General features: G+C 39.8%; 1 protein-coding gene across 1 annotated transcript in view; it reads right to left on the minus strand.

Moving 5' to 3' along the window:
* The window catches only part of LOC117810657 (protein kinase C-binding protein NELL1-like), a 459,515-nt gene that overhangs the window by 277,497 nt on the left and 157,814 nt on the right, over positions 1–24,204 (minus strand). The window contains exons 8-10 of the mRNA XM_034680585.1: positions 7,330–7,464; positions 5,723–5,825; positions 2,110–2,183 (exon numbers count right to left, since the gene is read on the minus strand). Coding sequence (XP_034536476.1) covers positions 2,110–2,183; positions 5,723–5,825; positions 7,330–7,464 — 312 coding nt within the window. The remainder of the gene's footprint in view (positions 1–2,109; positions 2,184–5,722; positions 5,826–7,329; positions 7,465–24,204) is intronic.

Consider the following 24,204-nt stretch of genomic DNA (forward strand, 5'->3'; position numbering starts at 1 on the left):
ATATGGACTTTTAAAGCACCACTGATGGTTAAAGCCGAGGACGAAAACAAACTGTTCCATTTCACAAATCATATAAACAACTTCATGTTCCCTCTCTCTCGTCTCACTCTATTCGTCTCTGCTTCATTTCTCTCTCCATATGTTAATGCATATATTCACACTTTGCTTCTCCCACTTTACCCCTCTCCCTCTGTGACAGAGAGATGGATGAGGGAATCACTCCACAGTCACAGTCTCAGCATGCAGCAACCACCAAAAACAAAACACCCAGTCAAGTCGATGTGCGTGGACACCAGCGCTAGGTTGGACCAGCTCTTTGCAAGTTAAAATTTCAGGGTTTGGACATAATTTCTAGTTTAGGATTCAAAGGGTTGCACCAGCTGAGAAAGTTCCAACATATGGCATAAGATACAACTTAAGGGCCTGTATTCAATAACACAATTTTGTGTTGGCAGCACCTCTTTTCTAGACAAAACCAAGGCAGTTCAGGGTTTCTGGCACTCAGTATCCAAAGCTCAAAGGGCCCTCGGCATCAGCTGTTGTTGTTCCTGTGATCTCAGTTGAAAAGAGTTTAACTGTTGGAACACAACCACCCGGCAACGTCACGACTCCATCACAGACCAATCAAAATCAAAAAGAGGCGGGACTTTTGATATCAACATTGTCAACAAATGGCGGAGACCCACAAAGGAGGAGCTAACTAACTTGTATTTCTAGGTCAAGAGCTGCTGCTAATGCTACAATACAAGACTTGAAACTACCAGTTCAAGATCAAGAGTCTTTGAGTATTAAATCACCTGAAATGTATTTTTTTAAGTCACATATTTGGTCCATTTTGAGGGGAATGACATGCAGCAAAGGGTCAAAGCCAGGAGTCGAACCCATGACTACTGCAACCAGGTCTATAGGCGGCAGTAGCTCAGTCCATAGGGTCTTGGCTTGGGAACCGAAGGGTCGCCGTTTCGAGTCCCAGCATGGACGAAGTTTGGCAAGTGGCTGGAGAGGTGCTGGTTCACTTGCCTGGGCACTGCTGAGGTGCCCTTGAGCAAGGCACCGAACCCCCAACTGCTCTGGGTGCGCTGGTTGACAGCAGTATCCTCACTCTGACATCTCTCCCTAAGCATGTTCACTGCATGTGTGTGCATTTGTATGTACATACCCAAAAAAACTGTATGTGTAGCATGTCCAAATATAGCATGAGTGAAAAAATTGAATTTCCCCCCTGGGGATTAATAAAGTACCTTTCTTCTTCTTCTTTCTATAGCCTCTGTTCCTGGAGCGTGTGCTTGAACCACTGAGCTAAACCTCTGCACAGAAATCACCTGGCTTATAACTTGTTCATAGATTTATATACAATTCAACCTCTTCTTGCAACCACTGGAGACCCCTGCTGGCCACCAGGAACACAGCTAAACCCCACCACCTCCGTGCTCCCTTTCTTGTGCCATCAAAAAACCACTTTGTGCAATCTTTTTAGGATACTCAACATTTCCACAAACGACCCCTGAAATCCTCATTTGAAAACATTTTACAACAAGAGAAATTTGTCCACAAATTGGTCCTTTTTAGCTGTGCTCATTTCAGAGAGTAAAGGATTGTCTGTAATTGCTTGTAACAAAGCTTACAAACAGTATAATAATGTTTAGAGGTGCCCGAGGGCTCCTAATGAGTCCAGGAATCCACTGTGTAGCTCTTTGTAGGCAATTACATGCATAAAGCACTAATTTTCTTCTTAAAATAGGCCTTTTAAGATGAATGGCTTTGCTGTGAAGAAAGCTCACCTTTATTCTATGCTGAACTGGAATAATGAGTTTAATTATAATCCGTGCAGTGATGAAGCCCACATTCAAAACGGGCCTTTGTGTTGCAGCGTTCATAAGTTATTCTAATTACCTGGCTATCTCACGATCAGAGAGAGAGGGAAAAAAGGCAGATTGAACAGATAGGAGGGAAGGAGGGAGGGGAAACTAATAAGGCCTGCTGGCTAATTGAATAACACACAGAGCGGACCACCACACACAATCATTACACATTTTAACTAAGAGAGAAGCCCTGCATGGTGGTGTAATTGCAGGGTAGAGTCTAAATGTCAGAGAAGGTAAAAGTTACCTTGCATTCCCTGCAGCTCCGGGATAGAAAGCGCTGGCCTTCAGAAAAGGTACGGCCCAAGTAGGTACATTTTGCTGTGGGCAGAGAAATAGAACACTTCAATAACACTATTAAGTACAGTTACTATGAAGAAACAGAAATAGAATATTCCCTCAGCTAATATCAGCTCCAGTGGCTATTTTAACAATAAGAAAAATGCTTTTGAAATTGCCTGCGAAGGGAAAAAAAGTTTCCTGCCTCGAGTTCTACATATTTAATTCCGTTGGAAACAAAGTTGTTCTAGGGTAGTGTGCATAAGCGGAGAGAGAGTGTAACAGCGCATTAAGAATACAACAGAGGAGAGACCCTTCTGCATATTCCTCTGGCAATAACAGAAATAGAAAATGAAGCATATGATATGAAGTCCTGCTTTTCTCCTCTCCAGGGGGCAGGGCTTGCCGAGCGCTCAGTCGCAGCTCTGGAGCATCGCTGTGGAGCGCGGCGCCCGCGTCTTTCTGTGCCAGACCTCTGATGTTCACAGGGGAGGAAGAGGAGGAAGGAGGAGTGAGCAGAGGGATGGAGGGGAGGCAGAGGAGGACTTGGAATTATTCAAAGTTAAACTATACTTCAGGGATTCAGTGTTTTTTGCGGTATAGAAATACAGACTCAGTTGTCCGTTGGTCTGTGAGCAGTTACAAGACCCCGGTGTGCTTAATAATAGAGATAGAGCTTCCACTTCTGCTTCCATGGAAATCAAAAGACTGTGATCCTTGCTCTCACAGAGAATCTTACTGCGGTTTCATGGTGCAACAAGGATACCAGCACTGTTGTTTGTAACTACACTGAACCTGTGGAGGAGTAGCTCCATCAGAGGCATGAAGGGGATGTGTCCACTGACGCTGTTTTTATGCTCACAATGGCCATGACCTGAATCTCATCTACACAAAGTGTTGCTAGGTTACAAAAGTTGTCCCATGGGAGTTCTGCAAAACTATACCTTGAAAAAAACAGCGTGGTTAGTTTGTCTTCTATACAGACGGCCGCCATTGTTGTTGGCGTAGTTGATTTGACGTTACGCCCCATCTTGATTTTGATTGATTGAACTGAATTTGAGAAAACCCCAAGAGCCTAGATTTTTTTCTCCAATTCTTGTAACAATTTGAATCATATCTGGAGCATATATGGAGATTCATTGATATGAATGATATGATATTATACTTTGATTTCTGGTGCAATACCTAAATAACCATGTGCAATATTGTAAATCATTCCATAGCATATTTTATTATTATATTCATCTACTACATGTGCACTCTGGCTTAGGCTAATTTAACTTATTACATGTCTTTAAAAGCACTTCTTTACCTTTCTTTGTACAGATAGTATTTTTATTTTTATTTAGAATTTTTGGATTCATGTTTAGGTTTATATATGTATTGTCCTTACTGTTAATCTGCAGCCCACTGACTGCCCAGCTGATGATTATATGAACATTGAGCCCCAAACTACCAAACACAAAATGCCCCGCGACCAGTATTATTGGCTGAAAAAGGATTTCATTAGTCCCAATACTGATTTCTCTGGTCCAGACATCACCAATAATGTAATTTCTCTCAATGCACCACTAGAGTACTTCAAGAAGTTTGTGTCCGATTATGTAGAATAGAAATACCCACACCCTACGCAGCAAGTGTGATGTTCGTCTTTGCTTTCAGAGGAAAAGAACTGTTTCTGGGACTTACGCTGCAAATGAACAAAGCTGAACACTGGGACACTTGGACTTTGAATGCTCAGAAGGGATTTTGTAAATACAGTATTATCTTGTTTTTTTTTTAATTATTAAATGACTTCATAAAAAAATATGATTGTTTTATGATTATTATCCATGACATAAGCTGTTATGAAGCAACATTAGCACTCAACGCTGCAAAGGAAACCTAAGTTGTTTAGCATATTTGTCCAAACAAGGTGAGGTATAAATACAGAACTAGGCCCAACGTTTCAATATTACAACATATCCCTAAAATCTTACTAAAACATCAAAATTTTAAAAACCCTTTAATTTCTGTATCTGAGTCCCCCTTCAAAAACATATGGTGGTGAAACATTTTTTTTCTCAAGTATTCTATATCTGGGTCTTACAGGGTTAAGTACCAGTGTTCCAATCACCACGTCAAATTCCTTGTGTGTGTGAGCTCACTTGTCAATAAAGCTTTTTTGAATCTTGAATAAGGACAAACACTGTGCATAAATCCCTCATATAATGTGCCCAGATATGTCAGATGTTACATACACAGTACATAAAATATGTAAATATGCCCCCCAATGTCATATCTTGAATATATGGACTCAGTATTTGGCTGGAGTGTTACCAAATCTGTGGTATACCATCTATCTTTGCCATTGAAGCATCAAGATACTGAGCTGGCATCAGCAAAGCAACTTGTGTGGCATTCAAACTACAGCATCAGTCATGTTGGAGATATATCTGAACTCCATATTCTGATATTATCAAAGTGATCTCATATCAAGATCAGACACATCCAGATATGGCATTTCACTGTGCCATGGTTGGACAATTTTCCAGTATGGATTCACAATATATGGGTCAGACTTTCAATATCTAGGCCAGGGGTTCCCAAGCTTTTCATCCCCCGACCCCAAAATACAAGTGCCAAAGACTTGTGACCCCCACTGTCTCTCAAAGTGTTTCAATGTGGCTTCGTTTAGCTGGTCTGCAGAAAATTAACCTATCTATATGAGAATTTCAGATAGGTACATTTATTGCCAGATGACTGTGATATATAGAATGGCAGAAAACTCATCACATTTTCAATTTTCAAGGTTTTATTTCAAGGTTAGCTACTATTTTTTTTTCATATTTTTTTACCATAATGGGTTAAATGTACTATTTTAGATAACTTAAAGAAAAAACATTCTAGAAGACATCTCTCAAGACCCCCCATTTGTGTCTTGCGACCCCCACTTTGGGAACCCCTGATCTAGGCAGCAGTATCTCAGGACTCTGAGGTATTTTGAGCAGTGGGGAATTGATGAGCATGACCTTGCTCCTAATTGAAATAGGTAATTGTGGACACAACCCCTGACACTTCTACGGCCTATAATAAGTTGGCTTGGCTTTATGGTTGTACAATTATGTACCGTCTTCCTCTACCAATGCAGAACAGTGGGGCTGGAGTCGTTAAGATACTGGCATCAGTGTTGTTAAAAGTGTCCTGATATCCCATGAAGTGCTGGATCGGTATCATCTAATGGGCCAGTCTGCGCTCTAATCTGATAACGTGATTTATCAGCCTCAAAAGTTGTGTTTCATCAGATATCTGCTCGTCTTTACTGCTCTACAGCAGCAGAATATGAAGCAAGTTGTGCTGTTATTGCAGTATGCAAGTCTTAAACTCTGAGAGGATGATGGCACTGGAGCTGGTTCGGTAATTGGTGTAGGAGGGAACAAAGTTTAAAGCGTCTAAATTAGTATTAAAAAAAAAAAAAAAAACAGCTTTTTTGACTGTCAATTTAACAACAGCCTATTTGTGTGGTGTGAACTTTCACAGGTTTGGTGGTGATAATTTCTTCTTCTTCCTGCTGGATCTAAATGTGTACAGCTGATACTTACGTCTGCATTTCTTGCAGCAGGTCCCGTCAACATGAACAGGCAGCGAGTCTTCAGAGCAGTTTGCCGGAGGACAGAAGATCCTGCGGCACTCCACCACACCGTTCTGGAAGAGAGGAGTTTTCTTTTATGTATTTCAGTTACCAAGAAACATGTAAACATCAGAGGCACTTACTGTGAATGTACAGTATTTGCCCTTGGTGCTGCTTTAAAATTAAACTGAAGACACATTTGTAAAAATATTATGTATATCTGAAGAAATCAACAACCTATTCACACATAGTAAACATATTTAACACTTGCAGATGTCTTTCATCGCAAGTAGATTACACTACAGCCAAACATGGTATTTGCACCGTGCAAATTAGCCTCAAACTGTGCAGAAACCCACCCTCAGAAAAGCAATCTGAAACTGAAAGCCATCATATTTACGGTTGAAATAGAAACAAATTATAATGAGCTCTGAGATAATAGATTCATCACGAGCCCTGATGGCAGATAGGGAAACTGAGTGGCCTGCTGATAGCAGGTAGTTACCCAGGCCCTGAAGGACTGCTTTCATTTTTGAGGCTGATATCTCTCTCAGTGTGCGTCTCTTCATTTCATGAGTCATCGGAAAAGATTCCCCCAGGACGCCGTGGTTATCAGTTAATGGCATGTCCGCGGGAGGAAATCAGACCGACTAAACTCCACCCTGTGCTTGATGTGCAATGATGCAGCAAGTCTAATTCCCCGCGGCCCCGCGCTGGCCTGATTCAACAAATTTCAAAGTCTAGTTCATATGTATGAGTGCAGGCAGGGGGGCTTATTAAGGGGGCTTATTAGGGGGAGCTTATTAGGGGGCGGGAAGGAAGCACGGGGGGCGACGCAGGGGCTGGAAGAGAGGGAGGTCTGATGGGAAGGCAAGTTAAAGTAGCTAAGTGTTGAGGGGAGAGTGGAGGAAATATGTGCTTTAATGACTTTCTATTAAAGAAGAAGTACACTCCCACACCCCGCTGTGATGTTATTTATTAATAGCCTGTGATTCTGAAGTGTTATCTTAAATTGTCATTTTACTTTTGAACAAACTTTTACTTGAATGTTTTCTCTCTGATGTTGGACCAGCCTTCAAAGTTCAACTCATTACACATTTTGAAAACATCTACATTCAGTGAGGTGATTTCATGCTGTTTTATATAGAAATAAACTTGTTACAGAGCATTTAGTCCTACATCTGAATATTTCCCTCAGTGTTAACACAGAATAGATTTGAATAAAATGCTGACAAAGAGCATGAAACTGTTGGCGCTCTCCGACCATGACCTCCACCATCCCTGGTTCAAGTCTGTCTGTGAATGTCATTCAGCATCCAGAAAGAAATAATGGAAAAAATCCTTCATATCTGAGTAAATCCAGTTCATACACAGCTAATACTGCTAAGCATTTCTCAACACAGTATGGGCATGGCTGATGGAAATCTAATTTACATCTGTCTGGCTCTCCAAAGGCACCATAATCCAAATCTTGCTCACAGCATCTTCAAATACTCGTTATGAAGGAGATTTAGTTTTCACTGAGATACCTGAAAGCCGTTTTCTCACTCTGACTGTGAGGGTGATGGTGACATTTACCTTACACGCACAGTTCCTGCAGTTCTCAGGCTCCACCCACAGCTCTTTATCCCTGTAGACCAGGCCGTTGGCGTTGCAGGTCCTCTCGCAGTGACATCCCTCCAGCTGGGTCAGCCTGGACTCTGCGTAGTTCAGCTGCACAGAACAGAATCACCAGAGTCACAAAACTGAATCAAAAGTCTAAATGAAGACACAGGTGAACCCTCATCCAGTCCCCCCATGGCCCCCCTCGCCCTCTGGCGCGCCCTGGCTGGCTGCTCCGCTGGGAGACACTCATTAGAGGGGCACATAGAATATGAAGAGATCATCATTCAGCTCAGGCTCCAGACCTCAGGCTATAATCTACTGAGAAATGACAGACAGGCTTGACAGCCTCGATCCCACCTCACCCCCTCTTTTATCCCGGCACTCAGATCACCTCTTCTTCTTCTGCAGCTTATTTCATGCTCTACACTCTCCACGGCTGTCAGGAGTGATGCATCTTTGCCTGACTACACGAGGCAGAGTCACACTGAGGGTCACAGAGAGCTGGTTCTCTAGATTAGGATTCACTCTCAACCAGGGTTCATCAGCTCTGTGTTTGTTCAGACTACTGTTTCTACATCGTGTAAAAAAACAAGAAACACATTCTTTATCAGGGTTAAAGGTGATACCTTTATTTCTTCTGAAATCTACTTGATACATGTTTCAAAAATTAACATTCTCAACTATCTTTCTCAATGTATTTTCTTTTTGGTGTAATGATCAAGCTGCAACCTCCGGTCTAAAAATATGAGTCCAATGCAGAAGTGCTCTGTTGTTCCACATATAAAAAGCCTTGTTAAAACCTGTTCGACTTGGTTGATACAAACTAACATCAGAATTTCACAGACAATTGAGAAAATATTAAAAGCTTAAGACACAGAGTGGATGAATGAGTCAGCCCCTGTAGAAAACTAAAGAAAGGACTTCAGAGTCAGTTTAATGGTGCGTCTTTATTTTTCAGAGGGAATCAGTCCGTCGAGAAGAGGAACACTGATGATTAATCCTGTCTACTATTCTACATTTTGTACAGGAAGTAAGTAAGTAAGTATAGTAAGTAAGTAAGTAAGTAGTAAGTAATAAATAAGTAAATAAGTAAGTAAGTAAGTAAGTAAGTAAATAAGTAAGTAAGTAAGTAAGTAAGTAAGTAAGTAAATAAGTAAGTAAGTAAGTAAGTAAGTAAGTAAATAAGTAGTAAGTAAGTAAGTAGTAAGTAAATAGTAAGTAAGTAAGTAAGTAAGTAAGTAAATAAGTAAATAGTAAGTAAGTAGTAAATAAGTAAGTAAGTAAGTAAGTAAGTAAGTAAGTAAGTAAGTAAGTAAGTAGTAAGTAAGTAAGTAAGTAAGTAAATAAGTAAGTAAGTAAGTAAGTAAATAAGTAAGTAAGTAAGTAATAGTAAAGTAATATAAGTAAATAATTAAGTAAGTGAGTAAGTAAATAAGTAAGTGAGTAGTAAATAAGTAAGTGAAGTAAATAAGTAAGTAATAATTAAGTAAGTGAGTAAGTAAAAGTAAGTAAGTGAAGTAATAAGTAAGTAGTAGTAAATAAGTAATAAGTGGTAAGTAAATAAGTAAGTGAGTAAGTAAATAATAAGTAAGTAATAGTAAGTGATTAAGTAAATAAGTAAGTAAGTGAGTAAGTAAAGTAAGTAAGTAAGTAAGTAAGTAAGTAAGTAAGTAAGTAAGTAAGTAATAAGTAAGTAAATAAGTAGTAAGTAAGTAAGTAAGTAGTAAATAAGTAAGTAAGTAAGTAAGTAAATAAGTAAGTAATAAGTAAGTAATAAGTAAAAAATAAGTAATAAGTAGTAAGTAAGTAATAAGTAATAGTAAGTAAGTAATAATAGTAAATAATTAAGTAAATGAGTAAGTAAATAAGTAAGTGATGAGTAAGTAAATAAGTAAGTAGTAAATAAGTAAGTGATTAAGTAATATAAGTAAGTGAGTAAGTAAATAAGTAAGTAAGTAAGTAAGTAATAGTAAGTAAGTAAGTAAGTAAGAGTAAGTAAGTAGTAAATAAGTAAGTTAAGTAAGTTAAATAGTAAGTAGTAAATAAGTAAGTAAATAATTAAGTAAGTGAGTAAGTAAATTAGTAATATGAGTTAAGTAAAGAAGTAAGTAAGGAAATAAGGAAGTAAATATGAAGTAAGTGAGTAATAAATAAGGAAGAAAGTGAGTAAGTAAATAAGTAAGGTAAGGGAGTAAGTAAAGAAGTAAGTAAGTGAGTAAGTAATAAGTGAAGTAAATAAGTAAGTAAGTAAATAATTAAGTAAATGAGTAAGTAATAAGGTAAGTGAGGTGGTAGGAATATAAGTAAGTAAGTAAATAAGTAAGTGATGAAGTAAAGAAGTAAGTAATGAGGAAGTAAAATAAGTAAGTAAGTAAATAATTAAGTAAGTGAGTAAGTAAATAAGTAAGTAAGTGAGTAAGTAAATAAGTAAGTAAGTGAGTAAGTAAATAAGTAAGTGAGTAAGTAAATAAGTAAGTGATTAAGTAAATAAGTAAGTAAGTGAGTAAGTAAATAAGTAAGTGAGTAAGTAAATAAGTAAGTGATTAAGTAAATAAGTAAGTAAGTGAGTAAGTAAGTTAGTAAGTAAATAAATAAGTAAGTAAGTTAGTAAGTACATTTTATTTAATATGCCACCTTTCATAGAATAAAATCACAAAGTGCTTCACAAAAAAAATATTAAAGGAAACAGACAATAGTATAATTAAAACATCTGTACAAGGTGAGTCGAAGGCCTGTTTAAATAAATGTGTCTTTACAAGTTTTTTAAAGGCGACAACAGAGACAGCTGAACGAATATTTACAAGAAGAGTGTTCCACAATGTTGGTGCCCCCACTTCAAAAACACGGTAACCTTTTGTCCTTAGACAAGCTCGAGGGACAACCAGCAAGCCCTGGTCAGAAGACCTGAGTGACCTACTGGTGAGGTATGGGTTGAGCAGTTCAGCGGTATATATTGGAGCCTGACCACGCAGAGCTCTATACACAAAAACAAAAACCTTAAATTAATCCTTAATTTAACTGGAAGCCAATGTAGGGAAGATAGAATCGGAGTGATGTGGGTTGTCCGGCTGGACTTGGTCAACAGCCTTGCAGCAGCGTTCTGGACTAATTGAAAACGATGGAGGGACGATTTACTGAGGCAGATGAAAAGTGAATTACAATAGTCCAGTCTGGATGACACAAAAGCATGAAAGCTAAAGAAGACAGATAAGACATTGGTCATAGCATTTTAAATCAGTAGTCAAACAGTGAACAAAGACTATAGTGCACCAAAAAAGGAGTTCTGGCCCTGATACAGCAGGTTCTGAAAATGCACTGAAATGTAGAAGCATTATTTACAGCACTCCACTTACATTATCTGACACATGTGGTTAAATAGTTTAAATGATTTCACTCAAAGTTACCACATACAAACCTTTCAAGTTGCTCACTGTTATACTGAATGTGTCACCTATTGAAAATCAGCAGCCATAAAGTTCAGTTGGTAATTACCTACAATCTTTTCTGTTTGAAGAGGTTTCTTAAACAGTGCTTTGTATCCACTGAGGCTGTAATGGCTGTATATAGGAGCCGGCAGGTCACACACAAACAGAAATTCACTTATTACTTCATATATCTGAAAAACAACTTCAGCCTGACCCACATAAGAGCAATCAGAGCCCTGTTATAAAGGTGGGAGAAATCCAAAAGGTCCAATTGAACCGAGCATCGCAGGTCAGCTCTGAAATTGTAGCTCCACTTAAGACGTTCCAGGCTGCTCTGCTGCTCTGCCTCGACCCCCTGTGCTCCTCTGAGACCTGCCCCTGCCTTCGGTGTCAGAAAACAAGAAGTCTAAAGTGGAATGATAGAGGCTTCTCAGTGAACACGAAAAGAAAAAAAAAATGCTGCATGTCACCGAGGCTTTTTGCTTCATTTAAAGGAGTCCCGGCTGGGTGCTGGAAAGCTGTGAGCACTGTGAGCGCTAAAGATGTGTCCTGTCAAAGCCCAAAACAAAATGTTTGAAATACAGTTTCAAAGGCTGCGAGGCTGCCTGCAGGCACCACAGTGGAATACTTCTCCAGTACAACGTAAGCATCAAATGTGCACAAAGGAGTCAGAGGCTAATAGGCATGTCGCTCCTATGGCTGATACATGAGGCGCAGAGATACGACTGGAATCATAATCTAGCAGCTGAGGACAAAGTGCATTTATTAACTTTAATCTTTGTCTTTGCTGTCACATTCATGGAATACATCAAACATGTACGACTGAACTTAATTGGGATTCTAGAGACCAATCAGTCTTGGGTAATGAGCAGTGAATCAGACTTTGTTTGTAATCCAGATCTGGGATCTTTGCCATTGACTTATTATCATATTTTATCCGTAACAATGGAGCAAAAACTCATAAAGACTCTGAAAGTTATGGAGGCTTAACGGATCAGTGCTTCTTTGAATGTAAATGATGCTTTTGAGGAGTGAGGAGTGGATACTTCTCTGCAAACCTTCCAGAGCCAGCCTAAATATTTTGAAATAAATGGGATGAAGGAGAAGTGAGAAACCAGATTGTCATGGGCGAAAAAAAAAGAAAACCTTTGCAGCAACCGAAAAAGAGAGGAAGAAACATGGGGACAAACCTCTTTTAAAAGCTAAGAAACATGGATGCTGCTCTTCAGACACATCAGCAGGAATAAATGTATGCCTTCCACAGGGGTTCAACTGCAGTATCAGTGTATATTTTCTTTAACTTTACATTTACTTTCAGAGAAATATCCCCATTGGGACACTAGATCTCTTTTAAATGGGCTCTGGCTTCTAAAACCAAAAAACAACAAATGTGCATGGGTCTTAAAAACAAGACTGAAGCAAATCCCATATCTCCACCAAGCAGCAACCTCCGGTCTACAAATATGAGTCCACTGCAGAAGTGTTAAAAACTGCAGTTCATTGAGTATCCACTTGAGGCTGGTTCTGGAAGTACTGGAAACCACATACACACCAATTCAAAGATGCCGATCTTTACAGCAGAAATAAACATGTTTACAGCCTGGTAGTCTGGATAGCTCATTTCTCAATGGACACACACTGTATGGGGGTGAATTTTTTCATAACACAGTAACTTCAAAGATATTGAGATTTCAAGTCTTCCAATGAGAGGCACAGCTGACTTGATTGACAGGCGGGAACACTGTAGCTGTTGGCTAGGAGGCTCAAAGCCCGCCCCTTTACCTCACACCGGCTCAACAGCAGCAATATGGCTGCTGCCAACGATTGGCCTCAAAACAGCGTTCAGAAACAGATGGGTGACGTCACGGATACTACGTCCATATTTTATACAGTCTATGATCTCCACACATACTATGAAAAACAGTATTTGATGCTGTGAGTAGGAATTCTAACATCTTTAATACTCTCCATTCTAATTGCATGCATGTATTTCTCACCATGAGAGGAAACATGTCTTTGACGAGAGGTTAAACTTGGAGCTGAAGTAAAGGTTGATTTATACTTCTGCATCAAATTGATGGAGTAGCCTACGCCGGAGGTCCGCGTAGCTTCTGCACTAGGGATGTACATTTTAAGTATTTTCCGTGATTGATTTTTGGAAATGTTAACCATCAATTATCGATTAATTGATAAAATAAACATTATTATTCTTACGTCAAAAACAATGCCAAATACGTTGTTTTCCCCCTAAATTTTATTTTCTACAGCAACAAAATGCATATCACTGACGGGATTGAATACGGGCACACGTTTGACACGCAGAATATCAACCATCAAGCTCATTAAAATATTCTCTGCGGACATAATCTTATTAAGTGAAGGCTCATAATACTAACAGAAAAGTACTTCAGACTCACAGTGTCCATTTTTCTGTCTACTCGTTCTTATTGAGAAAAATAAACATGTGTATTCGGTCAGGTGTCAGCCGGGAGTGCAACCGGGTCATAATTAGTCCCGCTGGAGAAAAGCCCAGACGGCTCTGATGTTGCTGATCTGTAAACGTAGCGTACCTGAATTTCCCACCTGTCTGTTGCCTTTGTATCCAAAGGTGGGAAATATCCTGTTTAAAGCTGTCAACCTTTGTGTCCGTGTCGTTGTTGGCAGCAGTTTTGCATTGATCCTCTTTTAAAAAGCGCACGTGGAGACCTGACGCACAACCGCAGCCGCCAGCTGAGCGTCTCCGCTGTGCGCAACACCTTTAACAGCTGATTCACATCGAAACATGCTTTAAACTTAAAACACCTTCCTGATAGATGAGTGTAATATAAGACCACATGATGTTTGTTCCACGTGACGGAAAATTGATAACAAAAATGTGTGTTTCCAGTAATTTCTTAACAATCAATTAATCGATAATCGATTCATTGTGGTCATCCCTATTCTGCACCTATGCAGAGGCCTATGCACGTAGCTGACTTGCACCTCCTCCAAAATGTAACTACATGTTGAATCATTGCGGGCCTTAAGCCCTGTGATTGGTCCGCTCGGCATTTACAGCACTTCCAGGATCACCACACCATGGGCGTAAATATCATCTCCTCCTCTCTATTCTTCATGTAATCATGTCTGTATGATAAACAGCAACATGTATCAGCTGTAGATTAACATAACACGCTCTGAATCTCTGTGGAAAAGTAAACAGGGATCGTAGCGGGGCCGGAAGCAGGCGACCGGCTATCAGAGAGACCACACTGACCTCAAGCGTTTCGGCAGAGAATAGTTGCGCAACACGGACACCTTGACGCACAAGTATGTGGTGCTCATGTCCGAAGTATAAATCAGCCTTAAAGGATTTCCTCCCTGAGCATACTTTGACCTAATAAATCAAACTTTCTCTTTACAGTAAGCTAATCCCATTTCCATCTTAAGGAGTGTGGGTGTTACCTCCTCAACAGTAAATAAGAAGAGCCGTTTGTCACTGTCATGTCATTGTCAGCACAATACGTCCTGAATGGTCCAGTTGTAATTAACAATGATGTGGTCGTCAATAAACCCTCAGATAATTCCAGTCTGCCTCTCGGTGACTGATAGCATGAGATGTTTTCCTCTGTTGGTCAATCAATGCACAGAGTATTTATTTGTGTAGTGTCGGTTTTAACTCCACACCTTCAGATTTGGGTTGCAGAGCGCAGAGTAACGTTCTTCTGATTCAGCCTTTCCCAAATACTTTAACTCAAGTCATCTGAGTCTCCTTAAACTTTTTTGACTGACAGCCCCAGTTATCATTCACACTTACACAAACATAAACAAAAATCAAACAACACCTCTGGCTGTGGATGTTAATATGCAGCACAACGCTCCGGCGCTTATACCGCGAAGACTGATCAATCAAATATGTCTGAGGATGCTTGTGGTGGTGTTTGTGTGTCTCATGAAGCTCCGGTGAAAGTTCAGGGAGGAAGATTCTGCATGCTGATGTTGTATTCACTGGCTTGCTCATAGTCAATTCACACACAGGCAGGGTATCCTTAATCATCTGGTCTAGGAACACCAAGTGTTAGACCAGCTTTAAATTCATATTGCCAATATTACATGCTCAGAAAAGGTTTCATCAGTGACATAGTGAGACATACAGGAAATACAGAGTTTTCCACGCAGGCTGCATGCTGAGGTCAACAAACTGACTGAATGAAACAGGACTTTCTTAGAGGACACTGAGGTTCAAGTGACATATGAAACTAAATGCAATCGGTATCTTTCTGTGGAACCCGCCACAAGATGTTGCCTTCTCCAGCTCTTACTTAACAGACCATTAGATGTCAATTGTGTACTAGACAGGACAAAAAACCATGCTACTAATAACATCTACTATCTCACCCCCTTATCAGTTATTTTAACTCTACCTGTCCCATTGAAAGTTACTAACCATAGACCTTTCTGGAGTCCCTGAGCTCCCTTGTCTCGTAGGTTCCTCTGAGTCGCTGCCACAGACGTCCTCCTGCTGCGGACGTTCTGGACTCCAGCTGATACGGACGTGCTGGACTCCAGCGGCAACAGCTACTACTACTCGTCTCATCACTATCATCGCTCCCTCTCTCTCTCATTCTCCTCTATCCCTCTTTCCAGACCCAACTTGGTCGAGGCAGATGGCTGTCTAACATGAGTAAATGGTAAATGGACTTGTACTTATATAGCGCTTTTCTAGTCTTTCTTACCACTCAAGCCCTGAAAGCAGGGAGCAATTTGGGGTTCAGTGTCTTGCACTTCGGCATGTGACTGCCGGAGCTGGGATCGAACCGCCAACCTTCCGATTGATAGACGACCGACTATACCCACTGAGCCACAGTGAGTCTGGTCCTGCTTGAGGTTTCTGCCTGTTAAAAGGACGTTTTTCCTCGCCACTGTAACTAGCTAAATTCTGCAGGGTTGAAATGCTCATGGTGGATCAAGGTGGGGTCAGACTTAGTCTTATCCTGCCTTGGCGTTGGGTCTGTTCATAATTTGACATAGAGTGGTCTAGACCTGCTCTGTTTGTTAAAGTGTCTTGAGATAACATTTGTTGTGATTTGGCGCTATACAAATAAAGATTGATGGATGGATGGATGGATGGATGGATGGATGGATGGATGGATGGATGGATGGATGGATGGATGGATGGATGGATGGATGGCTGCATGGATGGATGGATGGATGGATGGATGGATGGATGGATGGATATATGGATGGATGGATGGATGGATGCATGCATGGATGGATGCATGGATGGATGGATGGATGGATGGATGGATATATGGATGGATGGATGGATGGATGGATGGATGGATGGATGGATGGATGGATGGATATATGGATGGATGGATGGATGGATGGATATATGGATGGATGGATGGATGGATGGATGGATATATGGATGGATGGATGGATGGATGGATGGATGGATGGATGGATGGATGGATGGATGGATTGATTGATTGATTGATTGATTGATTGATTGATTGATTGATTGATTGATTGATTGATTGATTGATTGCAGTATTGTGGGAAACATAAGTACGTCCTGTGTCTGACACTGCAAAAAAAAAACATACTGAGGGTATTCAAAATGTCTTCTTACACTTGATATGACCTGACAAGTCCTGATATGAATGTTATTTTGAAGGTATAACAAGGCCAAAATGAGGACTTCATTGTTCCCAGTGAGTAGAAATATCTCTTAACGCAGCGAGTAAAACTTTTCTTGTTAAGTAAAACATCTTGTTTCAAGATCATTTTTGCAAGATTTGAAATTTACACTGGAGACACCAAAGAGACTTCGCACAGGGTTGGTATTTGATGACTTGGGATAAAAGCACATTGGCCCAACACCACTTTTGTTTCTGAGATTTGAAAAACATCTTTTCAAAAAGAAAAGCAGGAACAGAAAGAGCGATGCAAGCCTTGGAAAGCTTGTCTCTAACTCCAACCCAAAGTTATCAAATAAATGATCCCCTTGTAACAGCTTTCTTATAAGTGTAAAAGCAGCTCATTTAGAGGAAACTTGCAGAATCAACCCTCTACCATGAGATGATAATAAATATTTGCACAGCTGACGCCAGGACCCCGAGTCCTCTGTTAAGATTACTGCATAGACTCAAAGCAGCTTTAAAGGCTTACCCACAAAGGAATATTCTGCAGCAGCAATGGAGGAGAATATTCAAGGAGTAAAGCATTCTTTATTCAGTGAGCTATCCTAAGCAAAGTGTACATTAAAAGCTTACTTAAAGAGAGAGCGCCATGCATTTCCAAATACCAACCCTCCATTAACCCAGAGGACGGCCCTTGAGTTTTTTCGCTTCTGCTTTAATGCAGTGGGATTCTTTTAGTCTGATTCAGAAAGAGAGAGGGAAGAAAATACTCTACAGACATGCAGTCTTCAGACAATGAGGGGGGTGGGAGCATGCAAGGGAATTTAAGTCTGAAGGAGCTGTTTCTGCAAGACCCAGAGGAGTTTATCTGAGGAATGAAAACTTAGAGACTCTAGACATGGATATACAACTTCAAAGTGATGACCTACACGCATAAATTGGTTGGTTTAGCATAAATGCAAACCTGATTCTGTCAGTTTCTAGCCATGCAGATGAGTCAGATTTCACCTTCAGAGGTTAGTTACACAGGAACCATTTATCAGCTTCCTTCTCACTGTATTAAGCTGGACTTAATGCAATGGTGGCCCTCATGGTGGTGTGCAAGTTGGTACAGATAAAATGAAGACCTCACTGTGAGGAGATGTCTTAAAGCTAGGGTTGGTAGTCATGGGAAACTAGCATGAATTTGAATGTAGTATTTCCTCGGGACTTCGTCTAACCCCTCCCCTGCTCGGAGCTCCTCCAAAACTACGCCCTTGCTCACATGCATGAGCGCTGCTGATTCACGACCATATGATTTGTGACTGGACTGGTGACAATCAGACCAAAGGTGACTGGACTCCAGTCAAATTGGCCAACATGTATCTTATTTTCTCTCATTAATCAGGTGAAAAACCTTAAAATAAAGGTAAAAAAAATGACTGCATCAAACACATGCAAATGCAACATAAGCACAGAGCAAGAAACCCACAAAGCAGCATCCAATTCAATCTAACTTAAACAACTGCCTATCATTGCTTTTTTTACTACAATTAATATAATTGATAAATCAATTCAACTATCAGGAGATCTGTCAAAAATGAAGTTACTTAAATAAATATATTTTAGATACTTATTTTTGTAAACTCACCTAGGATAAAGTTGTAGATAGTAATTGTAATATAGTAAAGCCTAGTTAATTATGATTAGACTTATTCTAAACACCAAAACATTCTCATAGTGAAAGTTAAAATCATAAACAAACATGAAATGTGCACTTTGCAGGAGGCGGGCAGAACGGCAGGACGGGATTTGATTGGTCTCATAATTTGGCTCCTGATGGCAGGGATTGGTTGGTGTTTTCCCAGGTTTACTCCGGCTGTAGATAGCAGCTTTTTTTAACCTCTTTTTAAAGAACACATTATGTATTGATCATCGGGACATACAGATCATTTTAACAAGTATAATAAAAAGTGGATCTAAATCTGACTATCAACCCCAGCTTTAATGCAATGGTGGCCCCAGTGGCGTAGAATTGTGTATGGACCATAAGGACGTGTTCCTACCAATCTCAAACAATGGCTGAAATATCCCAATCAATATTAAGGTTGAAGGGGGAAAAAATGTGCTTCATGCAACACGTAAAGGGTTAAATCCTTTCCCACTTCGGCATGTCTTTGAGACCATTCTGTTTTTTGGTTGGCTAGCTCCCTGTGGGCCAGTACTTCCTAAACTGTGGGGCAGCACAAAGGTACGACACTTCAGGAGGGCAGAGCCAAGCTCATCAAACAGAAGCAGAACTCTGCAGCTCAGCTGCAGATATTTTCAACTGTTACCACAGTTCTACCTGCTTCAAAGCGTGTTAACACTCGGATTTCTAAAGTCCGAAACGTGTAGGATAGATGCCTGTAGCTGTGACTTGAGGCAAGATGAAGAAGTGTAAGTAATATAATCCTGAAGGCCACTGCTAATTGAAGTTAAGGTACTTCAATTATTAACATCTAATTTACAAATGTCTACTTGGCTTGATCCCAATGTATTTATGTGTTTATCTTCAGATATCAGGAAGTCACTATGCCTTGCGCTCCTGCGACACCTTGCGGATGTGTGTTCCCCGTGTTCGGACAGAGTTTGGTAAGAGAGCGTTCAGTTTTACTGCTCCTACTGCTTGGAATAAACTCCAGAAGGACTTGAATCTGTCGGATCTCATCTCTCTGGACACCTTTAAGTCTATCTTAAATGAAAGAAAGACCCCAGAGCAGTGCTTGTGTTTTTAAAATGCTGTTTTATATTCACAAACTGCACTTTACTTGAAAATAAGTTGCACTTTTTAAATTATTATTGTTTGCTTCTACACACTGTCTGCATATATGTTCCATGTTGTTGAGTTGTGCCATTTATTCTGACGTGTGCTGCTGACCTCTTGGCCAGGTCGCCCTTGAAAATGAGGTCTTGATCTCAATGGGACTTATCTGGTTAAATAAAGGTTAAATAAAAAAAAATAAAAAAAACCATTTCATTTCAGAAAAATATTTCACAATAAAAGTCCACTCATGTTACGTATTCCCAAAAACTTTACTTTGAAATGGCTGTAACAGGAAGCAGCATGTTGTCAGGTGTAGTAACCGTTTTATACAGTCTATGGCAGTAACTTGACGCTTTGAATAAACTACCTGTAGATGTCTAAATTAAGTTGCACTTCAGACTTGTTTGATGGGGCTCACAGTAAGTGAACATGTAAAAATTAAACCTATGACCTTGGGTGGCCCTCATGGTGGTGTGCAAGTTATCATGATAAAAGTCCTTCTATAGGGTACAGATAAAATGAAGACCTCACTGTGAGGGGATGTCTTAAGCATCCTTCCAGTGGAGGAGCTAAAAACTGGGAAAGAGATTAAATTCAGTTTTGCATATTTCATATATTTCTATTAAGAAATGATTATTTAAATATATGTGACTGCTAAGTGATTATTATCCATGAAATACTGTAAACATGGTGCAAATAAGCTGACAAAGCCGCAAATGAACGCTCAGTTGTTCTGCGCATTGTTTCAGATATTCTCCCACCACTAAGGCCGACATTACAATGTGTTTTATGATAACCACATTGTTCTTCCTCTCACATACACAGGTATAATACATGCAAATTGCTGCCAAGCTAATCCACACACACAGCTGAGCTTTTTGTCATTTCACCTCGCCTTGACTCTCCGGCAGGACCGGGCGATTATTCACCTCATGCTGAATTCCTCTATTTTCTGCAGCCTAAAAAACAGAGAGGCCATTTAGCGTGGGAGATGACTGCATCCTCCCTGCTGAGACTCGTTTGAGGAATGAGGTCAAGTGTCGATAGGTGGAGGTGTGTTCATGTGAGAGAGGAGGCGGTGACACAGCGGTAGGGTAATGTTCTTCATTTCACCCTTATTTACACTGAAAATTATTCCATAGCTCTCCTGCCCGCTGAGATGTCCTTGCTTCATTCACTCCCACCTAATAGCACTCACTCATGCACACAAAGCACACACACACACACTCCATCACACTCCATCACACTCCCCCTCTCTCACACACACAGTTATGCAGATGTTGAGTCTTATGAATAGTTCAAGTCTCCCACATGGCTCCAGGGCAGAATGCACAGCGCCTGTTAGCCTCCTGTTGTCACAACTCAGTCGCTATTTCCTGACACCTCTCTGAACCCTGAATGTGGCAGCATCCTGTGCATGAGGGTGTCTGTGTGCTATACATGAAACTTCACCAGGGGGGCAGGAAAATAATGATTTGAAATGAATCTAGTTATCAGCGTTTGTATCACACCTTGTCTCCCTCTGCATGTGGTGAAGATGATGGAGCTTGAAGTATTGAGGTAAGGGATGAGCATCTCGAGCCAAAATACTATTCGATAATCCTTGGCATCTCTGGTCCTCTATCTCTCTTCTCCTCCTCAGCTGACGAAAGTGAAGCAGTATCTTTGTGTTGAGCTGCTTTTTAAAAACTATAGTCAAAATCAAAGCTACATTTGAACTTATTGTGTGGTCTTCCATGTTGTAACCGAAAATGAAAGAAGCAGGAACTGGAGTCTGTTTTCTTCCGGTAAACGTAAATACGTCACACCCGCCCCTGTCCAATCAGAACCCTTCCCAACCCCCAGACGTTAAGAGGAATTGAATAAAAACAATTAAACGTGTTCTCCATGTAAACCTCAATTCGGAATTACTATTTCCATGTAAACACGAAGGAGAAAACATTAATTCCGAATTATTTAATTCGGAATTATTAATTCAGACTTAAAAAACATCATGTAACCGTGCCCACTGTGCTCATTACAAGAACATTCTTGTTTCTCTTTGGGGCAGTATGAAACAACTGTTGCTTTCTCAGTGAAAACAAATTTTGATGTTGATGATCGCTGCATTCCTTGGTTTTCATCTGATGGAGAGACAACGGCAGACTCGTCCTCTGAATCCTCCTCATCGTAGGAAAATTGACAATCTGGATCATCAATAACACTGTCCTCAGTCTCTGAAAGATCCTCTGTCTCTGAAATCTCTTCCTCTGTATCACTATCCCAGTTCAAAATCTGTGATAAAGCTTCTTCAGCTGTAATCCTTCTGGAGCTCATTTTTGGTGTGTTTGTCAAAGAGATGACATGAGAACAGTGAAAAGGACAAGGGAGAGAAAGTTCCTCCTCTACACACACCTGGGTCTCTGGGTCTGAATGGCTATTCAAAGGCACTCAAAAAAAATACACAAAAGAGACATGTATATTTGATCTGAACAGCTAATTACCCACATTAAAGCATCTGGGTCAAAATGACCCTTAACATCATCTTTGTATACAAACTCTGCACAGACATTCCACTACACATCAAAGTGTCCAGATTTTACACACCAGTTCATGACCCTAGATGAGGAAAAGTCACAAAATTTCATGAAGAAAAAGAAAGAATAACCAGAACTTTGGTCAAAACAAAAACTGAAAAGGGTCAAATTGACCCTTAACATAATATAAGGGTTAATAAAAATAATAATAATAATAATAATAATTCAGAAGCGGAGAAAATCGCCACAACTGTCACTTATGTTTTCTTCTTTGTTTGCCATTTAATGCAGTTAGCATTATTCTTCTTCTGTTACTTAATACGGTTAGCAAACAGCTTCAAGACGCTCTGTAGCCCCAATTAGGCAGGAATACCGTATTACAACCAGGCACCAGTGAAAATGATGAAAACTGTACTTTTAAAATGAGAAATTATTTGAAGTAACTCTCCGTATATTCTAATATTTGCCCATCCCTAATTGAGGTAGGATAATAATGAAGCTTCTTTTGATTTAAAATCCAATAAAGTTTGTTGATCTTTAACAAAACAGCCAATCAAAAAACACCCTCTTCAACAGCGTTCCCTCAGATTCCACGCCAAAACTCATGACCAAGCTTTGCCAGAGAAAAGACTCATACACGACAACACTGAAGAACCCGGAGCATCTGCTGCATGAGAGTAAGTAAGCCCTAACAGAAGAAGCAGCTTTCGTTGGTACCATGTTGAACATCTGTTCTTTGTCTATGAGGAAATTAAGAAGGGAGTGAAGCAGCCAGTGTGCAAACACTACCTGTTGCTATTTGGCTAGAATCTCTCTGTGTGGCTCGATCTTAGTCCAAGTGTTTGTTCTTAAAGAGGGAGGGATGTTACAAAACCAGATTTGAACTGAAGAGATAGAGAACATTGAGAAGGTATTTGATGAATCAGCTAAAAGGCGTATGGGAATAAATTCCACTTTCTTAACCCTCCTGTTATGTTGCGGGTCAAATTGACCCTTTTAAAAGTCTATTTTAGGCAATATATGCCTCCAAACCAGCTAAATGCAGCATAAAAATCTGGGCAGCATGTGACAGAAGAGGAGTCGTGTTAATTTATCAACATCACTTCATAAAAATAAAATGATTTAAAATAAAATCAAGAAAAATCTAAGTCGTGTAAAACTATTTTAATTATTTTTAGGGCTTTCCAGTGTACATTAAAAAAGTTTTAACATTAATTGTAATGAAAAATGAGTGAGTTATCCTCATTGAACCATGATCTGTGAGAATTAAAGAACACCAATGGACCAAATATTGATTTAAATGGTTAGTAATGGAGTTAAAAAATTAGATTAAAAAAAAAAAAAATGTATTGGGATATTTGGGGTTCTGACACTGTTGGATAATTGAATATGCCCTGGGTCAAATTGACCCAGGAACATTAGTGCTGTTCCAGAGAAACGAACATAACAGGAGGGTTAAGTTACACTATTCAATGAGTCAAATCTCTCTGTCCAAACATCCCTAATCAAAGAGAGAAGAGCGGCCAGTGACACCACAAAGATGGTCAACACGTCTCTTCCCCTTTACCTCCTGTTGCTCAAACGTGAAGCCAAGATCACTGCTCTGGTGATATGTGGGGGGGCAAGAGTCTGAGCAGTCGGGATCAGCTAGTCAAGCTGTAGTATTGATGTCTGCCCTTTTCACAGAAACATACATTTTAGTCTGTCATCTCACGATGCACCGGTCAAGACTTCATTGCAGCAGCAGCAGAAGATCCTTCTTAGTATTTCTAAGCTCCAAGCCTCATCGCTCTTTGATGATTAACTTTACAAGAAGTTTAACAAACCAAGTACAACAAACACTGATCAATCTAAAGACACACAATACAACAAATTATAAATCCTCCAGAGGGAAACATCTCTGTTTTAATGAGACAACATTTATCTGATGCCTGGAGTCGGCTCACTCGTCACTTTGATGATTTAAATAAAATGACAGAAGCTAATTTGATTCTTTTACACTGTCTTTCCATTCACTCATTTTTGAAACAGAAAAATAGCCACACTCGAGGTTATGGTCGAATCAAGCCCTCTTTTTGACAACACAGCCAAAGCTTAAAGAACATTTCTGCTACAGCTCCATGGCAACTGAGCATAGTAATTTAATAAGGATGATATAGTAAGGTCAAAAGCTCCAAACCAAGTGAGTAGGTGGAGTAGATTTTTTTTAATACGCTATTCAAACTTTGTTTTCTAACTGTCAGTGTACTCAATAATTAACTACTTTGCATTCCAAGATTGTTTCCTGCATGCACTCACATTATCCTTCATTATTGTAAAGAACATAGATATACAAATAGAAGATTACTTCACTGCTTCATCACATTAATCCTGAGGAAACTGCAAAAACAAGCCCATAAAAAATATGAGACTCCAGGAACCAAGCAATTACTTGTTTGTGCATTCTTCTTACATGCACATCAGAATCTTCTGTGGGTTTAAATCTTCTAAAACCTTTT

The sequence above is a fragment of the Notolabrus celidotus genome, chromosome 3, assembly GCF_009762535.1.
Source record: "Notolabrus celidotus isolate fNotCel1 chromosome 3, fNotCel1.pri, whole genome shotgun sequence".
In the NCBI taxonomy this organism is placed as follows: Eukaryota; Metazoa; Chordata; class Actinopteri; order Labriformes; family Labridae; genus Notolabrus; species Notolabrus celidotus.